The sequence below is a fragment of the Cynocephalus volans genome, chromosome 12, assembly GCF_027409185.1.
Source record: "Cynocephalus volans isolate mCynVol1 chromosome 12, mCynVol1.pri, whole genome shotgun sequence".
Classification (NCBI taxonomy): Eukaryota; Metazoa; Chordata; class Mammalia; order Dermoptera; family Cynocephalidae; genus Cynocephalus; species Cynocephalus volans.
This window is the reverse complement of record NC_084471.1, coordinates 74,845,519-74,864,476: the sequence shown is the minus strand read 5'-3', so window position 1 is coordinate 74,864,476 and position 18,958 is coordinate 74,845,519. Positions and strand designations below refer to the sequence as shown.

General features: G+C 34.4%; 1 protein-coding gene across 4 annotated transcripts in view; it reads left to right on the top strand.

Annotated features, from left to right (window-relative positions):
* TMEM117 (transmembrane protein 117) overlaps positions 1–18,958 on the top strand; it is a 469,003-nt gene that overhangs the window by 283,399 nt on the left and 166,646 nt on the right. For all 4 annotated transcript variants that reach the window (XM_063075380.1, XM_063075381.1, XM_063075379.1 and 1 more), the window contains one exon: positions 11,049–11,146. In XM_063075380.1, the coding sequence (XP_062931450.1) occupies positions 11,049–11,146 (98 nt within the window). The remainder of the gene's footprint in view (positions 1–11,048; positions 11,147–18,958) is intronic.

Here is an 18,958-nt window from a genome sequence, read left to right as displayed (position 1 = left end):
CATATTATGATATATTTTGTGTAATTTTTCTAGTAATGATCAGTTATCTATGCTAACAAATCAGAGAAAGTATGCATACTGAAAGCTATTCATTCTTTTAAGTAAAAACCAAAAATAAACATTCAACCATGTAATATTACATTACTGTTGTTTGATAATTTAGCCGCCCTTAAGGAATAGCACGACAGAACATGGTGTAAATATTTTTTCTGCTGGCTTCTTGCTCAGCAAAACTAGTAATCATTCTCATTTTTTCTATTGATTCTAAATTATAATTCAATGTGGTAGAATGCAAATTGTACTGGGGCACATCATATTTATTTTGTGTTTGTTAACGTACTATTTGAAACTCTGCAGAACTTGCCTAGAAAGGTACTTTTTAATTGTGCATATTTTTGTATTCAAGCATTTGGGTGTCTTTCTCTAAATGCTTCTATATTCTGAGACATGACCAATTTCCTTACTTAATAATAAAACAGTCTGTGACTCATTGTAAATCAGTAGGGATCCAACAATAAGGTGCAATACATCACAAAAGCAATGCACGCTATCATTGGAGGTAATAAGCAGGTACATTAATATTCATGCATTGTGAAATCCTGGATGTGCTTCTAAAAAGCTGTAGAATACATTCCAGGTTTAACGTTCAGCAGTAGATGTTTGCTAGTGATTTTTCAGATACTTCTTGTAGCAATTTATTCATGGCATCACTAAGTAATTTGGGAAACTTTCGACCATGATTTCCATTTACTTAATTGTATACTCAGCTAATATTTCTCAGTGAGTATGCATAATCCTTTCTGGCTAGAGCTTGGGTCTTTGTCCCAGCTGGAAGTGCTGTTGTGCAAGACTGATCATATATGCATGTCTATGTTTGTGGTGTGGGTGTATATGGAGAGGGAGGGAGGGCAGCAAAAGAAAGAAACTACATGCACTGTCAGATATAGTATGGTATTTTCCTTGTGTCAAAGAAATGCAATTTCAATTTTGTTTCCATACAGAGTGATCTGAGAGGGTGTATAAGAAAATAATGTACAAAATTATAGCTATATAGGAAAAAGAAATTCTATTGGTGCACAGTCAAGCATCTATAATTAAAAATAATTTACTGCATGTATCAAATGACTAGAAAAGAGGAGATCGAATGTCCACATCACAAAGTTATGCCTAAGTTTTGCAATGATGAATATGCTAATTACCATGATTGTTCATTCCACATTTATACATGTATTGAAATATAATAAATATGTATAATCAATATTATACATGTTTATACCCCATAAATATGTATAATCAATACATTTCAATAAAAATAAAATAAATGTTATTCCGCATAAAATATGTGAATAAAGGCAGAAGCTTAACATATTAAAACTGAAAAAAAAAAAAAAAGGAAAATAATGCTGTGCTAACAGTGCATGCAAAGCTACCCACAAAAGAGGGCCACCACGTAAGGATGTATATAGACCAAGCACTGTGCAACTCCAGAGGTCACCATTCTCCACCACCCAACTCCCCCCTCCAGAGTTGTATGACGTATCAACACTGCAAATAAGGCGTATGAAAGTGTACTACAGTTCAGTTTTTAATATCTGTGATTAATATGCATCCTTATCTAGTTCATCTATAAATAAACTCACAATAAAGTAGATATATCATGCACATATATAATGTGAGTAAGCACACATCTCAGGCTTAATGCCCTTCTTATTTGAAATCATATTTGATTTCTCTACTTTTCCAGGAGTTGACAAAGACTGCCAACTTTTGGGATCTTAACTATACATCCCCTGTGTCTTCTTACCTTTCCAGGCAGTGAAGGGTCAGGGTTGGGAGGAAGAGGAATGCTGTTCTCTCCATGTACTAGTGCTGCTACCACTGCTACTAGCACTACCTCCGTTCACACTGTCACCATCACTGATCGTTGGAGAGACCTGAAGTGAAGGACATTGAGAGAGCTACTTGGAGTGTGCTGTTTATTGTGGCCTTCTCTACTGGTCTGTTCTGTATCCCATGCTCCTTGATTCTTTTTTATTCATCCATTCATGCATTTATCCATCTATTCATTCACTTATTCAATATAGAAATATCTACCGGCAGCCTACAGCATACTAGCTACTATGCTAGATAATTGGGATGGAGTGTGAACAAAGCAGACAGAACCCCTGCCATCATGGAGCTTGTATTCTGGTAGTGAGTGTGGTGAGTGTATTTACAGGGTTAATTCAAGCATTTTAGATCTTTTGCATTTTATATAACATCTCCCTTTATGTTCATTGTATAGTTAGCTAGAATCAGGATCTTTTACTTTCTCCATATGTTATGTGAAGGATTTGTTCCATATCAATCTTTGTCATTTTATAATATCAGCCTCTGATGCACGGAGCTAGAGTTTTAGAAATATATTGAAATTTCCTTGACATAATCTCTCAGGAATATCTCAATTCACATGAGGCCTGTTGCACTGCTGTTTGGTGATGAGAATATGTTTGTATCAGAAGAAGCCAAGATTCCATAAGAAAAGTTAGGATCCCAAGTAAGACATGAGAAAAAAAAAATCACAAGAAAACTCTCCATTTATCATAATGATGTTGAGTTTGTTATTGCTATGACCACCCCGTACAAATAGGATAGACCCACACCCAAAGTTTGTTCAGATGTTGAGACTAATGATGTCACACTTACACCAAGACGGTATGAAAAGATTTATTCCTTACACAGTGAGGCTTTCTAGAGAAAGCATGGAGGCTCCCAAGCAGGTCTGAAAATGGCTTGCTTGATAGAGCCTAGAAAGAAGACTGGCTTGGGATTATTATGGTGTATATGTGATGAAGCCAGAATGAGGATTTCCACACATGGTTTGAACTTCCTGCTGGTGCCGAAGGAAGGATCACCAGAAAAAAAATTTTTTTTTAAACTCAGCTTTCCTAGATGTGAGGCAGAAGGGGCAAAAGGAGGGGTGAGGCTCAAAAGTTGTAAGCAGTCAAATGACAACAAAAAAAGGAGTCCATAATGATATTGGGAGAAATTTTGGGATATATGGCTGTGGTATAAACAAAGACTTTGTATCAATATGCTTAGAAGCAGAGCAGTAAAATGAATAAGTTGAACTGGAGCCCTGCCCCCATCTCTCCTTCTCTCCAATTTAAGTGCTGGCATTTCCTGGTTTGTAACCAATGACTCATAACTCATAGTCAGTGCTCATGCTATTCATAATGATAAGCAGTTTCTTCTCTTGGCTGAATATGTGAAGATGCTCTTATTTTGATGTTGGTTTTGCTATTGGTAAATTAATATATCCTGAACCATATTTTTGGGGGAAGAAAATGTCCTCAAACATAAAATCTGCTTTTACAAATTAAAAGAAATTCAGTAACTTTCCATCCTGTCCTTGAATGAACCACCATAAGGAATTTCAATGCACATGCCAACATACGGGTTCCCTTGGTATTGAAAGCTTGGCAATAATTGCCTATGCATGCTTAGTAAGTGCCAAATACTGGCTTATAATTCCATCTAAAGAATTTATGTACAAATGGTGTACCTATATATGACCATAGCCTCAACAAAATCTGAATAAAAATGGCACCAACAAAGTCAGGAAAAGAACACTTCGGTGATGGGGCAATACTTTACTAAATGTCTCAATCAACTTTCTTAGGTGGCCAAAGAACTAAAAAAAAATTGGCTATGATAACAACTATAACAGGACCTTTATCCAAGCATTTAAGATATAATTAAAAAATCTATGAACACTATCTATTGCTGGTGACATATTTTGCTGTGATTTTTATGAAATGTGAGTCACTACCAAATTGGGACAGCATTATCTCTTTAAGAGAAGAGATAAAAACTCTACCTCCTAAATGCTATCACAGAATTTAGCATTCCATTTACTAAACACTTTATGTTTCATTTATATCATAAATATGGGTAGTCAAATAACCTAACTAAATGTCTGTATTACCACATGTGCTGAAAATTATCTCTCAGGAAAGCTGGCTGCCTTATGTTCAAATTCCTACAAAATCTCATATTTTTAATTTAATTATTTTATTTTGAACAAAGTTGTATTTGGGGAAGACACTAATCAAAAACATTGTTAGTTAAAAGCTGACTTTGAATGCTATTTAGGTCATCTGATGGATATTGTTCAAAGAAGGAGACAAACATATCATGGATGTAGTAATTATTTTTAGTAGTATATAGCCTCAAAATTTCTAAAAACGTGTCATTGCATATAAGCTTCTCAGTGATCACTTTAAATAGCAATACAGAATTTCTGTTTTAAAATACGGAGGTTTGCATGTTATCAAATGAGTAGAAAAGAGATTAAATGTTCACATCACAAAGAAAGAATTAAGTCTTGCAGTGATGAATATGCTGATTACCCTGATTTGATCATCACACATTGTATACGTGTTTTGAAATATAACTCTGTACCCCATAAATATGTCCAACTGATATGTTTCAATAAAATAAATAAATGAAATAAGATGTGTATTTTGGAAGTCAACCAGAAGAACATGGTGAATGAGAATCAAAGACCCTAACTTTATCTTAAGTAAGACTAAATGATGTTTCTTACTTTGAAGCACAATCTATGATGGAGTGTTGCCAAATGTAGTGACAGTCAATTGTTTCAAGACAATGCTAAGAGGAGACATGCTGGCTACTAATCAATGGCAAAGTTAGCAAAGGACAGTTCTCCAAGGTAGGTGTCACACCCTACAAGGCCTGGAACAATGGGGATAGAGTGTGCTGGCTGAGAGTGGGTCTTGCCACCATTCCACGTGAACCTCTTGCACAGAACGAGTCCCGGAAAAACTCTTCTCATTCCAAGGTGGCCAATCCCAAAGGCACGAGCATGAGAATTTTGTTACTAAGAATAAAAGAGGAAGACAATAACAGGAAAATCCAAGAGTAAGTCAGGAACCCTCCACCAGAAGAATGTTGCCACTGACCGGAAAAAAACGGTGACCAAAAATATCCTAAGGAATTTAAAAAGTATTAGTGCAGTAATTGTTTATATAAGATAGGGGTTCAAAGCAATGGTATAGGAATTCAGAGAGGACAGTGTGAGACCATAAAAGGTGAGACAAAAGATGGTAGACTCAGGAAAGAAATGTGGAAAAGAGAAAATCAGAGAAATAAAGGTCAAATTTTAATCTCTACAAACATTAGTTGACACACCCCCAAATCCACAGTTTTGACTGAGCAAAATTAAAGGTTAAAAGGAGTGTACATATAGAAGACAGAGAAAACCAGCATATGCATAAGTGTTGTTCCTAAAGGATAGAACTAAAATAATGGAAAAGTAGGGTTTCAAAAAGACTTCAGAGAATAAAGGAAAACTTGAATCTGTAGATTGAACGGGCAAATAGAGCCTAGAATAATGATGGGCAGCAATCAATAAATGTAGCAAAATTATTACACTTCAGATACAAAAAGAATACTTTGGAAATCCAAGCAATAAAACCAATTCACCTGTAAAGATGGAAAAAAAAATTCCAGGTTTTAGTTTTCTCAGATTTCTTTTTGGCATCACTCAACAGTGTTAAGACAGTGAAGTGATGCCCTCAGTTGCTAAGAAAAAAAATGTGACCCCCCAAATTTTTCACTCAACCTAATTATTTAGCCAAGTATAAAGAAAATACAGAATTTGATTGTAGGCTACGTTGTTCTCGTGTATCTTCCTGAAGAATTTATTGGAAAAGTTCAGACATTGGAAGTAGTGGACAAACTCTAGCAGAAGTACTGGAAAAGATCATTGAATCCATTTAATTGGAGGGTCAGGGTGAAAAGAAATGCATGGCTTCTGGTTATAAAGCAGAATGTAGAATATTTGCAAATCCTAACAACACAGAAATGATATATGGTCTAAGAAAGTATGTTATTTTTATTTTCTTTTATAGATGGGGGAAGAACATATTTAAAGACTATAAATAAAACAAGGATATAAGATATTCAATGAGTAAAAAAGTTAATAGGAAAAATAATATAATAAAATAAAGTGGTGGAGAAGAGGGAGAGGAAGAGAAATAAAACAATCTTGTCAATGCTCATAGTAGGGAATTGTTAAAATCTAAAGAAATAGTAAGTTCGTACCTTAAATGAAGTTTAATTATAAAGGTAATAATTAGGACAAAATAGAAACCTTCTGTATTTCAAAAGAATGCGCATAAGAAAGCATGGAGAAAGACTAAACGAAGAAACTGTATAAACAGCTATATGTGTAGAGAATTTGCCAAATTGTATGCTATTATTTAAACAAAATTTTTGTGTATATGTTTGTTCATTAATATCCTTAATGTATTTTTTTGTTTATTAATAGTACTTTTTTTTCCTCTTAAATGGTGCTTCCCTAAGTAGTGCCTACCTTAAGAGGGGCACTATATAGGCCTAGTAATTGTTGTTATATTATGGTTTTTTATCCCCAACCAATCAATATTTTACATTAATATCCACATGCTTACTATAAAACTATATTAAATAAGACTATAGATATAGTATATGTAGTACCTGCACGTAAATACCTTTCAATCAGGCTAATAAGACTGACAAAATTAGGGAATGATACAAAATACAGATCAATGCTCAGTTGTGTTACACAAGTCCCCTATGAAGCCTTTTTAGATAATTGCAGGCTTTGGTAACCTCCCTTCCCTTCAATTTATAACAGCAATTTTAGACTACATCATATTTTAACATTACAAGGGTACTTCAAAAAGTTGATGGAAGGAATCGTACTATCTTTTAATTCTACTTTTCCACAAATTTTTTGAAGTACCCTTGTACATTATGTTTTTATCATTTTCTAATAGTTTAGTATGTGATGGTCTTGTCTTTACACAAGAGATGAGATTGATTCTCAAGCTTTTTGACTCTAAATCCAGTATGTGATGCATTACTTATATGATGCAAAACGATTGGATAGAAGTCCCAAAGTCAACAATAACACATAGATAATTACTGTAACACCTGCTAATATATCTTGTGTGCTCATAGATGATGAATAAGAAATTGTGGCACAGAGAGGTTAATTACTCTATCCTAAGTTAACAGCTAGTAAGAGACAAAGTTAGGATTAGAACCGAGGCAGGCTGGCTCCAGTACTGTCGCACATACCAGTACATTAGGCTCTGTTATTTAACCTCGCTGACTTCACTTTCTGCATCGGTGAAAGGTGGAAAAAAATGACTTATTTTATAAAGCTGCTGTGGCAATTAATAAGAAAAGCACATCTAAGAGCTTTGCAATCCATGAAGCTTATGGTAAATACAAAGTGTGACTGTCATCGTTGGTATTTTCATGCTATCATTGTCACCATAGCATTATGTAGGCTCAACTTACAAAGGAACAAAGATTTCAGTTAGATTCCTGTAGAGATAAATTGTTTTTACAATCATTTACTGACTGTTAAACTTCAAAATTCATGTTCTTGCTCAGATCGCACAATACCCATGCCAAAAATACCTTATGCTCTACTGAGAAAGACTACCTGACAAGTCATAATGTATTAAGTGCCATAATGAAGTTCTGAGTTCTGTGCAGAGACATAGTAGAGAAGAAAGAGAAAGAGAAGAATTGTGAGACTCAAAGAGTTAAACATCTTTCACCCAGCTTGGAAAGAAAAACCTGCAATTTCAAATTCTAGTATCTTTCCGTGGGAGAAGCATCAACGGGTTTTGTATTGTATTTATGCTACACAACAACCTTTTTGCATCATCCTCAGTCTCCCTTTCATGCATCTTTTCCCACAATGACTGTCCTTGACTAACACCAGAAATGAATTTGATTTCTCTAATGCAGAAGGTAATTGGATTTTTCCTTATTGAATGCATCCCTTTAATGACTGTTACTGCTTTTGCCAATTTAGCAGCAAGTGACCTGACATTGATCTGATGATATGACTTAAAATAAAGAGTTGGAGCCGGGGGTGAAAAAAACCAGCTATCTGGCATCAGAAAGAATTTTTTTTTTTGCCTCATCTTGCCATTTTCCTGAGAAAATGCTTTATCCTTGAATGTCATTTTTACAAACATGCTGCTGTAATAATTGGTCATAGAGCCACAGATTGCCTCCTTCTAGAAAGTATGACAAGTATTTCGCAGAAAGTGCCCTGGAGAAAACATTGAAAATTGAATAAAAGCCACCCAGTAATCATTCTCTTCCTTGAAAATATTCATTACCATGCAGACTCTTTCTGGAACAGGGTAAATATTGCTGAACAGAATTAATTAAATCTTTTAAAATGCTGGTGAAACAGGAAGTATGTATTTAAGTATTTATTTATTTAACCTTGAGGTTTTGTTAAAATATTTGACACAAGAATTGTTATTCAAGAAGGTTATGAAGGATCAGTGTTGAAATTATTATATTTAGAAGACTAGCAATTCTTTCCTCAAGGGAAGTTATAATATAAAGCTCTTTTTATGCCCAAGAATATATAGGCTCTAAATTACTCTACTTTTGCCTTTATTCGTTTTTTAGTAACAATATAATTCACTTGATTCATAGTTAATTTTTATTCTATCATCTTCCCTTTCCTCATTTTGATAAATACCATGAATTATTTTTGATGGAAATACAATCCATGGGCATTAGTCTGAGTGAGAAAATAAAATCCTGTAATTTTAAAGGTTTAAGAAGAGAATAAATAGATTAGAAAATTATCACGAACCAGTTCCCTTTTAAAAATAAATAAAACAAGTGTTTTTCCTTTGCAAATTCTCAATATTAGTTGCATTCCCATTTATCAAAATGATTGTTTAAAGAAATTAACTGAGAGTTTATATTAAAATCACTTATGATTGTTGAATCTTCTCAAATTCATTGGTGAAGCCACATCACATAAAACTGTTGTAGACCCTAAATTACACAGAATTGATGAGAATCTGCAGTTAGTCAATGAAGGTCAGTGAATTAATTTTGGTTCTCATCAACCTAAAGAATCATGAGAAACCTATTCCTAGAAATGACACTGAAAGAGACTATAAAGAAGAATTAAGATAAAATCATTCCTGGAGACTGGGCTCCTTTTCTTCTCTTCTCATTGCAACTTAGATGGGCATTTGAAGCATCAGCTCATTGCATTTGAAGCATTGGCATGCCAATCAAAGTTTCCAGAGAACATTTCTTGAATGCTGTGTAGCACAATGAGATGGACTTGCTTTAGAATTGATGTGGCTTCCACAAGAAGCCCAGTACCGTTGAAGGGGTCACTGATCCAGAAGGACTCCCCACTGAATCACGGTCTTTCTTCATAAATGATTAAACCTCATCTCTTTCAAGGTGAGCGTTGGAAGTTACACTTTAATGCAATGTTAAAGCTTTAAAGGCAAGGAAAAAATATATTTCAATGGATGATTAAAATAAATTCTTTCTTTCTTATTCCATATCAGTTTTCTTAATTTTGAATCTGTTTTGTTTGTTTGTATCTGAATATTATTAATCAAAATCATAATTAATGGGATAATATCCTCTTCTCTTGAAGGGAAGGTAGATTATCTGGAAAAGTGGAAAAATTTTCCCTTTTTTTTTTTGAGAAAGAAGGAAATATATTGCCTACCCCCATCAGATTTTAAAATGCTTTTTTAATAGGTTACCTATTTATGATACTTTGGACATTTGCCAAAACCATTAATATGCAATGTGGTTAATGAGCAATTTATTTTGTTAATGGGTCTTTAAAAACAACATTTATATCTTAGTTTGTTTTGTAATTTCTTCTTTGGGCAAATATTTTGGTCTATTGTGTAAAAGATCCTTAGACATTAGAAAAGATACAAAGGTAAATTTTCACCTTCAAGGATTTTGATGCATAGTGGAGAGAGAAAAAGGTGTAGGTAAGTAAGTGAAATAGAAAAGTGGAAAGTGATACATACCATGAGAAGGATGGATCAAGAACTACAAGTTCTCTTCCAATTGGAGAGAACAGTGGAGACATCACAGTGGTAACATGACTTTACTTGGGTCTCAGAAGATGGGCAGAATCTGCATGTGAAAAAAAGAGAGAAAAAATAATTTTGGAAGAATAAGAATTGCAAGTGGGAGGATGTTGTCTAATTAGGATAAATACACCATTGTTGGGAAAATAGAATGGCTTGGTCAGGACCCTCGCCTCAGGTCCAGTTGGGTGTGGTTCAGCACATCCTCTGTAAGCAAATTGTATGTGTGTGTGTGGAGTTAGTGCGCACGCACAACAATGTATCTTCTTAGTTTTGTTGCTATTCTTGTGTTCTTCAGAGTTTGTGGAGCAGGCTGGCTGACTACTGTCTTGGGCAGCTGCCACTGCATGGACAGCCATGCTTTCCAACCTACAGCTTCCAAGAACCTGTTTGCAGCTACCTGGCTCATAGGCCTGCATGTGAGGGGTCTGGTGACCCAGCCTGGCATGTGAGGGGTCTGCGGACCCAGCCTGGCATGTGAAGGGTTTGTAACCCAGTCTGTGAATGGGCTTGAGAGGTCTGTGAGCTCCAGGCCCAGCCCTAGCTTGACAATTTGCATCAAAACACGATTAAGAGCCCGACAGCCATAAAACTGGATACAGTACTAAACTGAACATATAGTTGGAGTAAAAAAAAAAGAAAAAGAAAAGATAATATTTTGACTAATGTATACCATTAAAATCTAGACACATTAGGAAATATTTGGATTTTGGAGTTCCTGATTTAGAAAAACTTAAAGAGAATATGGTATTTTATTTGTTGTATATGTTTTTATTTGTTATATGTGTTTCATTTCTATGGAGATGTTAAGATTCAAAGGTACCTTCTTATATAAGGTAATCATAATTGATATTTAAAAAAGCAGTATCAGTATTTGACGTGTTGAATGACCTTCAATGTGCTCATTCATTGTGTAAAATCAAACTATTAAAGTTTTTGACTGAACCAAGTACATTCTTTTAATCTTGTCTCTGCATATATTCTAATGCTAAAATATATACATATTCTATTCTCAATAGGATGTAAATTATAGGCTTATATGTAAATTTGAACTTAAGATTTATGAAAATGTTAAATAAGTTTTTTTCATTGCTCCAGGTCACTGATATGATGCTTCAGGACAAGCCCTATCCTGATTGGGGAAAATCTGCAAGAGCTTTCTGGAAGAAAGGAAAAGTTAGGATCATTTTATTCTGGTAGGAAATTATTTAATTAATTTATTTATTTATGCCTTGCCTCATTCATTAAAGGACATGAGTTGGATGTAATTTTTTTTTTTTTTTTTTTTTGCAACTGGCCAGTATGGGATCCGAACCCATGACCTTGGTGTTACAAGGCTGCATGCTAACCAACTGAGCTAACCAACCAGCTCCTGAGTTGGAAGTTATTTTATAGTTTATAGAATTGTATCTAGAGAAGCATTTTTCATGGCTACCATTCGCCATTAAACCTTTACCTTAATTATTTTATATATTAATTTCTGCTTGCATATTATTGCATATACACATGTATAAAAAAGGAGAAGTTTTGCTAATACAGTGATGCACTTAAGATTTCACGAGAGGTAAGTAGGTTTTTGACTCAGCAAAAACAAGCTGTAATTTTCATCAGTGAAATCTGATATATAAAACTGTCTCCTGTAAATACTAAATTGGCCAGTATATTTGACAGGATATGATTTTGCTCTGAAGAAGTGGTACAGAGAAGGAACCTCTTCGCAAATCACGTCTGGCTCACTGGCATGGTTTTTATATTGTTTCCTTTAGCTCTCCAGTCCAATCATTGCAATAAAAAAAAAAAATCGATGTCTTATGGAACTTTGGTTTTTTGTGGAGTCACCATTATTTAGTGTACTTGAATATGTTTAAACAGAAAAGATATGAACATAGAGACAGCAAGAAGTGTTCTTTCATCTGGCTGTGAGCACAGTGATTTGACCTGTGTGAAAAATTACGTGCACTAACACTCAGAAACGTAATTGATGATAGCTTGTGCTGGTAAATTCCACCTGCCCTTTGAAATGAAAGAAAAAGTAGTTTATTTTTGGATTTAATTCTGGGTGTTGATATTTTTAATACATAAAAGCTACCAAAAAGTCATAGTAACTAAGTACTTGGGGAAAATATACAATCTATGTTATCTTTAGTGCTTTAGCACTATCATTAAATGTTGCTAGAGATATATGACATTTTGAACTCCATTTTTAGCAAGTAAACAGAAGTGGATTTTTCAATAATTTGAAAATGAATATGATTTTGTAGATGTTCATTCATACGTTGTCTCTCTGAGTCAAGTGTGGCTTATTTTTGTGGTGCTACTTAACCTGCATATTTTTTCCTGTTTGCAAGCTTCCCATATTAGCTTGTCTGAATAATATACAGTATAATGATTATAGCAGATATTTATTGAGGGTATGTTTTGCTTCAGGCACTAGGCTAAAGACTTGACATTCTGTGTATTTACTCATTTAATCCTGACAGCCCTATAAGGTAGGTGTTATTATGGGCATAGGTCTCTGACTCCAGAGCCCCAGGTCTTAATCATTAAAAGAGACTACCTCTAGGAGAATAAAGGATACATCCTCAGAGTGCAAATTTCCAAACAATTAAGTTGTATTTTTGCTAAATAAGAACATAAGATTCTGGGGAAACTCTCCACCCTACAGAATTCTCTACAGGGGTTCTAAGAATCATAATTTGAAAGGAGATAGACTGTAAGTGTTTATGTACTATCTCTCTTAAAACAATCTCTGTTTACTGTGTTTACACACATTTTGTATTAGTTAATGTATCTTCAATGTCAGCGCATTGATTATCTTTCACTGCCAATTATCCAGGTCACACACACTTTGCAAAGGTAAGCCATACATATAGTAATCTGAGGCCGCTGTAACTGTTGTATAAACTAATCTTAAACAAGTGCTGTTTCAGAGCCGAGGAATCCACGCTAGATTTTTCCTGAAGCATCTTCATTCATTTTTCCTTGGACATTATTATTCAGGTCTATTTGTTATCAACCTCTTACACAAATAGGTTTAATTTTGCTGTATGTGATAAGATAGCCCCAACGGGTAAGCTAGAGCATAGTTTAAATGTTGTAAAAATAAAAATTTAATTAGTCACTGACAGATAATATTCTTAAATGGAGAGCAAACTAAAGCGCACACTTATTCTTGTAGTCTTGGTTCTAGAAAATTATTAATAATTACCTAATGTATTTGAGAGGTGGTTTTTCACCGTTATATTTCAAAAGTAGTATTTCATAAAATAAAGCATAAAATAACTGAAGAAAAATGTAAATGCTGCTTTAAAAAATTTTTTTTATTTTATCCATGTCTATATGGCTAAATTATCTCTTTTTTATTCAAAAAATTTTAACATTTACTTGTACATATTTTAGGGGTACAGTATGTTGTTTCAATACATGCATATACTGCACAATGATTTACTTATCTTGATAACAGTATTCATAGTTTTAAAAAAAGGAAAACCCGATGCAAAAAGTTGATTATGGAAATTATGTGAGAAGCAAAGAAATCTTCCTTTTTGTTTATACTTCTCAGGTAAAAGGGATTTAGCAAGTATAAAGGGCATTTTCTTTTTTTTTTAGCCCTAGGAGATAAAATGTAGAAACCATTGGCAAGGTTTTAGATTAAATAAGAGAGTATTTACATACTATGTGTCACCCACTCAATAAGGAGTGATTTCTTTTGATTTTCCTCTAATTAAGAAAAGAGATACTAGTGTGAAAAATCTCTGGTGATGAAGATATTTTGCAAAGGAAATCTTTCATAAATTGCAGTGTGATTACGTGCAGTAGTTTGAACAGTACAACATGCAATTTTGTTCTAGTAAACTTACCTCTTACGTACTTATAGCTGCTTTAACTCAAACGCCTGGCAGAAACTATATTGTTAGCAACTGTGTGGCTGAGTTCTTCTTTTACTCCTAGTGATAGGTGTCTCTACATTGAAGAAAATAGTTCCTATTTTTTTCTGTAATTGTGTAAAGATGAGGCTGCTATATCACCTGGATGTTCATATCAGGAAGGAAACTAACTTATGGATGTATTTGAAAATACTAAATGGGAAAGGGAGAAATATTCATAGATTTCTTCCAAAGTCCTTTCTCCAGTCCTTTTGATAATTAAAAAACATAAATAAATAAAGATCTAAGAATCTAAATCCTATGTGAATGCCATATACTCATCGAACTTTTCAGAGGGGCTACCAAAACATTTTCACTACCTTGTGTCTGAAGTAAAAGAACAAATACATAAAGAACAAGTAATATGATGTTCATGTTAGCTCCTATCTCCCTGTTTATTTCTCTTAGAGTCACAATTTGTGTGCTTTTGATGGGAAACATCTTGGGATGATGTTCCCAAAGGCTTAGCCTTAAAAAATATATATACGGGGGACACTCTTCTTGGATTAGTAGAGGAATTGACAGGGGAAGGAACTAGGAGATCTGATGGTCATTAGGGCTCCACAAATACTTCAGTTCTTCATCTTCCAGACACATTTTTCTGCCTCATCTGATCACACGACTTGCTTTGACCAATGAAAAGGTGAATAAAAGTGGGATGTACCATATTTAGGCAGAAGCATGTAATTGTCAATGAGAAGCACTGAAGGGAGCTCTTTCCTCAGTAGCAATTACTAAAACTCATGTCCAGTTGAAGCCAGATGACCAGGATAAACCAAACATCCTTAACAACACAGAAGACCTGCAGTGTGAGTGAGAAATAATCCTTTGCGGTGTTAAGCCACTGAGATTTAGGAATTGTTTGATACTGTAACATAAACTAGCCCATCCTTTTGTATATATAACAGAAAACTGACATTTGTGTGTGTGTCTTAAGGACTGGGAAGCAAATGGCAAGAAAATTGATGCTAGAGACTGGAAAAACAAAAATCCAAGTATTACAGTGGCAAAGCATTTTGTAATAACTATGGTCTGTGATTACTTGGAAGCTCAAGGAGAAGTTGCAAAGCAAAATGCTCGTAGTGTTTTGCTGTGTGGACCTGTTTACAGCTGTGCACTTCTGTTCCATTTTTGTACATAAAGAGGATTCTACTTTAATTTGGGGAGTGAGCAGTGTCTTATATTTTAAGATTTTTTTTCTAGCACTATAAAGGTTTGGAAGGGCATCTCCTGATCATGATTATCTTAATTCTTAACTGGGAAACATATGCAGCCTCAGATGTTTTTCCTGCTTTGAACATCATAGTTATTAAAGTCTAACAAAAGGAACTTAGTTGTTTAACTTTGACCAGACAAGAGTTAATCAAGAAACTATTATTATCTTAGTAAGTGTTAAGTATGGTGTGGGAGAGTAACATGGTAATAATAAAAATATAACAAAGTAATTTTTAAAAAGACAAGAATCAAAGAAAATATCAGGCAGAGGAGTTTTAGTAATAGCTCTGCAAATATCTGATTATGTGATCTGTATAACTACTTTAGGTTTCCGTTTTCATTTGCAAAAGGGATGTATTTTGTTAATCTTCAGTCCCTTTCAGCTCTATAATGCCATTTTCTGTTGTAAGGCTAAAATGCCGAAGAGGGAATAATTCTGTTCTGTTTTGCTCCAGAGGGCAAAATATGGACCAATGTGTGTAAACTACATGGAAGCAGACCTTATCTTCATATGTGAAAGAATTCCTTAACAATGTGAGCCTCCCAGTGTCGAATGAGCCTGCCTGGTGAAGTCTTGAATTCCCCAGCAGTAGAAGCATTTCTGCAAAGGCTAGATAACAATCTATCAGGAATACTATAGAAGGATTTTCACGTCGAATAAGATAAAAAATAAATCACTTATATATTTCTGTCAAACTTGAAGATTCTATTACTCTATAATTTTAACTAGAAAAAGTATTGCATATTTTCTACTTTACAATAGAGAAGATAATAATTGTAATTTAATGAACTTTGTGTAATTCTATCTCAATATGTCTCTTTGAGCAATTATTTATCCCTAATTAAAAACTGCCTCTGAAATTGAGGAAAAACAGAATGGTTTTAGTCAAAATCATATAACTATACCAATTATATCAATTACCTTAACTTTAAACACAGCACTAAGTTAACAAGCTCTAACTTAATTCTGGCTACTTACAGATTTTCTAAACAGAGAGATGCAAGGATGTGCTTCAACTAGCTTTCTTGCTAGATGTATGATTCCTACTTTTAGAGAAAAGGTGACTGATGTTGCATTACTTAGTTGTTATGTTATGTGGAGATGTTTGTTAAAAATAAATTTTATGTTTATGCCTGAGATTTTACCCTCAAGCATATATTTATGCCTGAGCATTAACAGAATCCCGAGCCCTTCTAGATGTAATATTGCTGAGTTAAGAACAGCCATGTTTTTATTAACTCACTTAAGTAAATAATTATTAAATGCTGAATACAATGGAGAATAGTGGTCAGGAGTGCACACCTGAGCCACCTGCCTGGCTTTCAGTCCTGGCTTCATTGCTTACTGTTGTGTGCTAATTATTACGATTTTGTCCTCACTCCTTGCTGTTACAAGCACCAGGTGCTCTCCATGGTACTGAGAATAGAACTTTGAAAGGAAAAATAAGGACTTTGACAGTGTAACTTTTAGTCTAGTGATAAATAACAGGGAGAAAAACAAGAGGCAGTACCAACCATGGGCATGGGTGCTGTGAGGTGGTTCTAAGTGAACTCTAGGGTTGGGTTTGTAAAGGAGCTGGAGCTGGAGCTAGAGTGCAATCACCACATAAGCAGGAGCCAGACAGGAGGAGGCGTGGTGGTTGGTTAGGTGAGTGGAGTGAAACAGAGTGAGAAGTCAAGGGTAGCACTGAGTGTTTAGGCTTGGGCAACTGAATGGATGATTATACTGTCTACTGAGATAGGAGATTATGGCAGATAAGCAAGTCTTGTGAGTCCAGACTTGAACACATTGAACTTGATGTGCTTATGGATATACCTAATAAGCAATTCTTTATATGATGTGGAGCTTGGGAGTGAGGCTTGAGGCAGAAATACAGCTACAATTATTTCTAAATGGTGTTATCTTCATGTAGACGTGTTTGAAGGAATGTGGTGGGTGCCGAATGAGAATAAATCTACTAGGATAAAACTTGTAGAGCTCTTTTATTTAGGAACCAGCAGGAGGGATTCTACACAGAAGGCAGAGAAAGATGGATGGAAAAATGAAAAACCAGAAAAGTGTGTGTCATAGATGTCAAGAGAAAAGACTTTACAGGACTTTTACATGGCAAAGTCAACAGTCAAATGCCAGCAATATATCAAATTAGATCAAAATGCAAAGCTTCCAAGGGACTTAACTCTAAGAATACCATCAGTGGTGACCCTGGCAAGAGTAGTTCTAGAACAGCGCTGATAGAAGCCAGACTTGATCTAGGTCGAGCCGTAATTAGAAGAGGAGGAAGTGGGAGCAATGAATGTAGCCAGAAGGTGAGATAGAAGATTGGAGGGACATATGAATTAGAAATGAATATTCCCTAGGATGAAATTAAATGTATTTACTGGTTTGCCCATTTATTGATTTGTCTTGTCCATAGCATAACATTTTTGCTTGAGAAAAAGAGCTCATTTTGAATTGTTTTCTGCACAGGTATTGAATTAAAGCATCATTAAATTCTGTGGTGAAAATTTACTGTGTGTGTAATTCTCATTTTTTAGGAGAAAGGTAGAGAATAAATAGTTCATAAGGTTTTAAATTAAAATACCCTTAAAAGTTTAAAGAAATGCATTTAAGTTGAATTGGTGATTAAGTTCTTTACCTATTTCTGCTTATATCACAGAGAGCAGGCAATAGCATCTTACTGTGTCCCCAGGACTTAGCACAGTGCCTGACGTAGTACGCATTACATGCATTCTTACAGAGTTAATTACTTCAGAGATGACTTTCAAATCTACCATACTCTATGATATTTCTGAAAATTAGTTCAGATAGAGGACTTCATTGAAAATGTTAAAAGAATAATTTAAACTATTTTCACTTTGTGATTATTAAGTGCTTTATAAGATTTATAATGCATATGAGTTTATTTTTTCTGAAAAAAAATGTTAGAAATATTTATTTTCAGTACTTTAAAAAATTATCTTGATCCCAAATAATGTGCTGTACTTCAAACTGAAAAGCTTATTATAATACTGTGGGATGTATAACTGTGAAAATACAACATCGTCTTCCACCGACCCTGAAAGTTTTTGTCTTAGAGATTTTTTTTTTCATTCCCTAAAGGGGAGTGACATTTAAGAGGAAAAATTAGATAGGCTGGTCTTAAATTGCTTAAATTGCACCCCCTTCATAGACCTTCCTTGAAATTGCTAAAGCCAGGAATAGCAACATTGAGCCCAAGAATAATTCTTGGATTTATGAAGTTTTGAAAGAAAATGCTCTTTAATAAAGGCTTGGGAATACTGCATAGTTTCTCTGTATAATAGTTATTTGTAAAATACAGTTATTTCTCTTCAGTCTTAAATTTGCTAGTTGAATGGAATACTCCCTTGAGCCATGCAGCCTAAGTCAAACTTATTACGTTTCTAATATATGAGTCATGTTTTCAAAGGTCTCTGAGTTCACATATCATAGTATAAATTCACAAATTTAAAATAGAAACAATAAATTCTAGAAGAAAGAAAACAACATTTTACCAAGTTTAGTGGCTCAATCCCTTTCGGTAGTGTGGGAAATCTCTGCCTATCTTTTGATTCTTTCCCATGGTGATGCCCTGCTCCTGCCTGCTTTTGAAGACTGAAAATGCAGGTCTTTCACACGAACAAAACTCCAGATATTACTATGGCTTGACCTGTTAGAAAGCACAGATATTTTCACTCTTGCTATATTTTCCTACATCTTCCAGTGACTATTAGAGGAATACTTTGAGGTATTTATCATCATCCTGCAAATATTCATAAAATGTGTCTCAGCGAGTAAAATGCTGCTACAGTAATGGTTTTGCTGGCATAAAAGTCCCCATTTTTTTAAAAAAAGTGTTTAGTTTTGTG